This window comes from Phyllostomus hastatus, unplaced genomic scaffold (assembly GCF_019186645.2).
Source record: "Phyllostomus hastatus isolate PE091 unplaced genomic scaffold, TTU_PhHast_1.1 phas_scaffold_182, whole genome shotgun sequence".
In the NCBI taxonomy this organism is placed as follows: Eukaryota; Metazoa; Chordata; class Mammalia; order Chiroptera; family Phyllostomidae; genus Phyllostomus; species Phyllostomus hastatus.
This window is the reverse complement of record NW_025334013.1, coordinates 14457132-14460063: the sequence shown is the minus strand read 5'-3', so window position 1 is coordinate 14460063 and position 2932 is coordinate 14457132. Positions and strand designations below refer to the sequence as shown.

At 53.9% G+C, this 2932-nt stretch overlaps 1 protein-coding gene across 1 annotated transcript; it reads left to right on the top strand.

The window, feature by feature from the left end:
- Positions 1 to 701: 701 nt before the first annotated feature.
- Positions 702 to 2342, top strand: ID3 (inhibitor of DNA binding 3, HLH protein). The gene is made up of 3 exons (XM_045859326.1): positions 702 to 1087; positions 1217 to 1299; positions 1847 to 2342. Exons 1-2 carry the CDS (start codon positions 788 to 790, stop codon positions 1274 to 1276), a joined length of 360 nt encoding a protein of 119 aa, XP_045715282.1. The 5' UTR covers positions 702 to 787; the 3' UTR covers positions 1277 to 1299; positions 1847 to 2342.
- The last annotated feature ends 590 nt before the right edge of the window (positions 2343 to 2932 follow it).

Here is a 2932-nt window from a genome sequence, read left to right as displayed (position 1 = left end):
GGATGGTGGCTCTTTTCCTTTCCCAAGCAAAAAGCACTGATTCAGTCTCCTTTTTCTTTCTTTTCTCCTGTTGCTCAAATAATGTTTTTTGCTCAGATCCCTTTCCCCTCCTCCTCCTGTAATCTCAGCGCCTAGCCCAAATCTGTTTTCTTCATTGTAACCTCAGCTTCACCGCAATTAATTTTTTTTCCCCTCTGGTCACAAGATAATTCCTGACGCCAGTGAGTCTGGAGGTCAGACGAACAGCAAATTGGGGAACAAGGCGGCACTAATTCCTTACAAGTTTCCCTTGAAAAATCTTTGCTTTTGAGAAAAAAAAAAGGCTTCTTTGCTGTTCAGGGATTTATGACCTCAGAGGAGCTGTGGGTTCGAACTAGTGTTGGGCTGTGGGTGGATTGGCAGGGGGCAGGGGAGCTCAAAGATCTGGGTCGCTGCCAGGAAAAGGCAAATTCTTAAAGTTAATGGTTTTAAGTGATTTTTGAAATCCTTGCTGGCAAAGAGGCCAGCCTCTCCCCAGTATCAGCGCTTCCTCATTCTTTGAATCCGCGACTCCGCAGTATTCGGCGTCAGACCCGCCGAAGAAAGCCTGTTTGCAATTTAACCGCGTTGTGAACGCCCTGGGCCGGAGGGGGCGGGGCCGAGGCGGGCTGTTTTGCATAACAGGCCGTGCCTTCCAGGCTGGCTCTATAAGTACCGGCCGCTGGAGAGCGTGCGCGCACAGCAGGCTGCTGTAAGGTTTCTGTGTTCGCTGCTTGTTCTCTCGGGAGCTCCAACCTCATTCCTCAACATGAAGGCGCTGAGTCCAGTGCGCGGCTGCTACGAGGCGGTGTGCTGCCTGTCTGAACGCAGCCTAGCCATCGCGCGGGGCCGCGGCAAGGGCCCGGCAGCCGAGGAGCCGCTGAGCCTGCTCGACGACATGAACCACTGCTACTCGCGCCTGCGGGAACTGGTACCCGGAGTCCCGCGAGGCACTCAGCTTAGCCAGGTGGAAATCCTGCAGCGCGTCATCGACTACATCCTCGACCTGCAGGTGGTCCTGGCCGAACCTGCCCCTGGACCCCCAGACGGCCCGCATCTTCCTATCCAGGTACGCTCGGGCGTGCGCGGGAGCCGGGGCGGGGCTGAGTTCCAGGACTGGGGATGCTGCTGCACTCCTGGGAACTCCCAAGTGCCATACCTCCATACCTGACTCTCTCCTCTTTTCCTTCTCTCTCAGACAGCCGAGCTCTCTCCTGAACTTGTAATCTCCAACGACAAGAGGAGCTTCTGCCACTGACCTGGCCGTCCTGGCATCTCCAGGTGAGTATCCCCACCTTTTCGGGGGCTGTGGGGGTGCAGGCGCGGTAGTGGTTAAACGGTAAATCTTGGAGTTGGTAGGCCTTTTAAGATATTACCACCCCCTCTATTCAGAGAAACCGAGGCCAGGGACAAGTAACTAGCCCATGGTCATGCCACATGAATGATGGAACCAATTTTCATCTTGTGTGTGTTTCAACCTTAAACGCACGTTGCTCCTGCCCTCCCCCAGTGGCCAAAGACCCAAGAAAGTACTCGCAGGTCCTACTAAATGAAATAGACGTCTGTTAGTAACTTGGAATCGTAAAGAGAGCTGTGTCTTTCTCAATCCCCTCCCATCTAGTGTTAGTTCCAAGAGGGAGGGGTGGCGCAAGCTCCGCCTGTGGTCCTTTGGCGCCAACTGGGTGGGGGCAGCGTGGGGCGCAGAGTTATCAGCTGGAGGTAGAGACCAAGTTTCCTCCCTGGCGCCGGCCAGTCTGCGGACGGCCCCCGCCTCGGCGCTCTCGCCGGAAACTGACGACTCACTGGTCTTCTCTCCTCCCCCGCCCAGAACGCAGGTGCTGGCGCCCGTTCCGCCTGGGACCCAGGACCCCAGGGCTCTATGGCCCGAAGCTCCAGAGCATGGATGGGCCCCAGCCTCTCCCTGCCCATTTGACTTCCCCAAACCCCTGCTTCGAGGCTGGACCTGGCGCCCGGGAGCGAAGGACTGTGAACTTGGGTGGCCTAAAGAGCCAGCGCTAGCTCTGGGCACCAGCTGGGCAACGTCACCCAGCCCCACCCCACCCCCAAGTTTTAAAGACTGTCTTTCAGAGTGTGGGGGTGGGAGTGGGGGGAGAGTGGCTGCTCTCCAAACTGCCAAGGCAGCAGTAGAGCTGGTCTTCTGGTCTCCTCGGGAAAAGGCTCTGTGGCCCTAATTATGAACTCTATAATAGAGTATATAGCTTTTGTACCTTTTTGCAGGAAGGTGACTTTCTGTGACCAAGTGATGTATATTATTAAACTTTTTATAAAAGTTAACATTTTGCATAATAAACGGTTTTTAAACACTTGTGTATGTAATTTGATTCCGAAAATGCTAGTAACAATCTCACAAGGCTGAATTTTAGGGGGAATAAATATCCCTCTTGGAGCCTGGGAAAACCAAACTTATTTCCATAAAAGGGAGGTGGGGAAATGACCAACTAACACTGGGGTGGAGGGGGGAGTGGAAGAGGCTCACGATGGGAGCCCTACATCCATTGAGGGTTGGATGCAGAGAATATCCTGGCCCTGGCCCCCCATTCTACAGATGAGGGAAGACTGGAGAGCAGAAGTGACTGATACAAGTTCACCCAGCAAGTTGGGAGCTCAGGATAGAAATCAGGTCTGAATCCCAGTAAGTCCCCTGGGATTTTCTGCTACACTAGCAGATGGCTGTCTTAGTTCCCTGCCATTAATTGTGTCTTTCTAGCATGGGACAGGGAAGAGGAGCCTCACCTGGTGCCCAGACAGGGTGGTGGTTCATAGACCCATTTCAGAGATGAATCGGTCTGGTTTCATTTCCCTCCTCATGCTCTTTGATTGGGCTTGCTCTGGGGCCTCCAAAACTGGAAAACAAAGGTCTCTTCCCTCAAATCCCCAGACACTCTGATGATCA

Coding starts and splice junctions, on each gene's coding strand:
- ID3 (XM_045859326.1), top strand. CDS start 788: ATGAAGGCGCTGAGTCCAGTGCGCGGCTGCTACGAGGCGGTGTGCTGC. Junction 1,088..1,216: donor GCCCGCATCTTCCTATCCAG/GTACGCTCGGGC, acceptor CTTCTCTCTCAG/ACAGCCGAGCTCTCTCCTGA.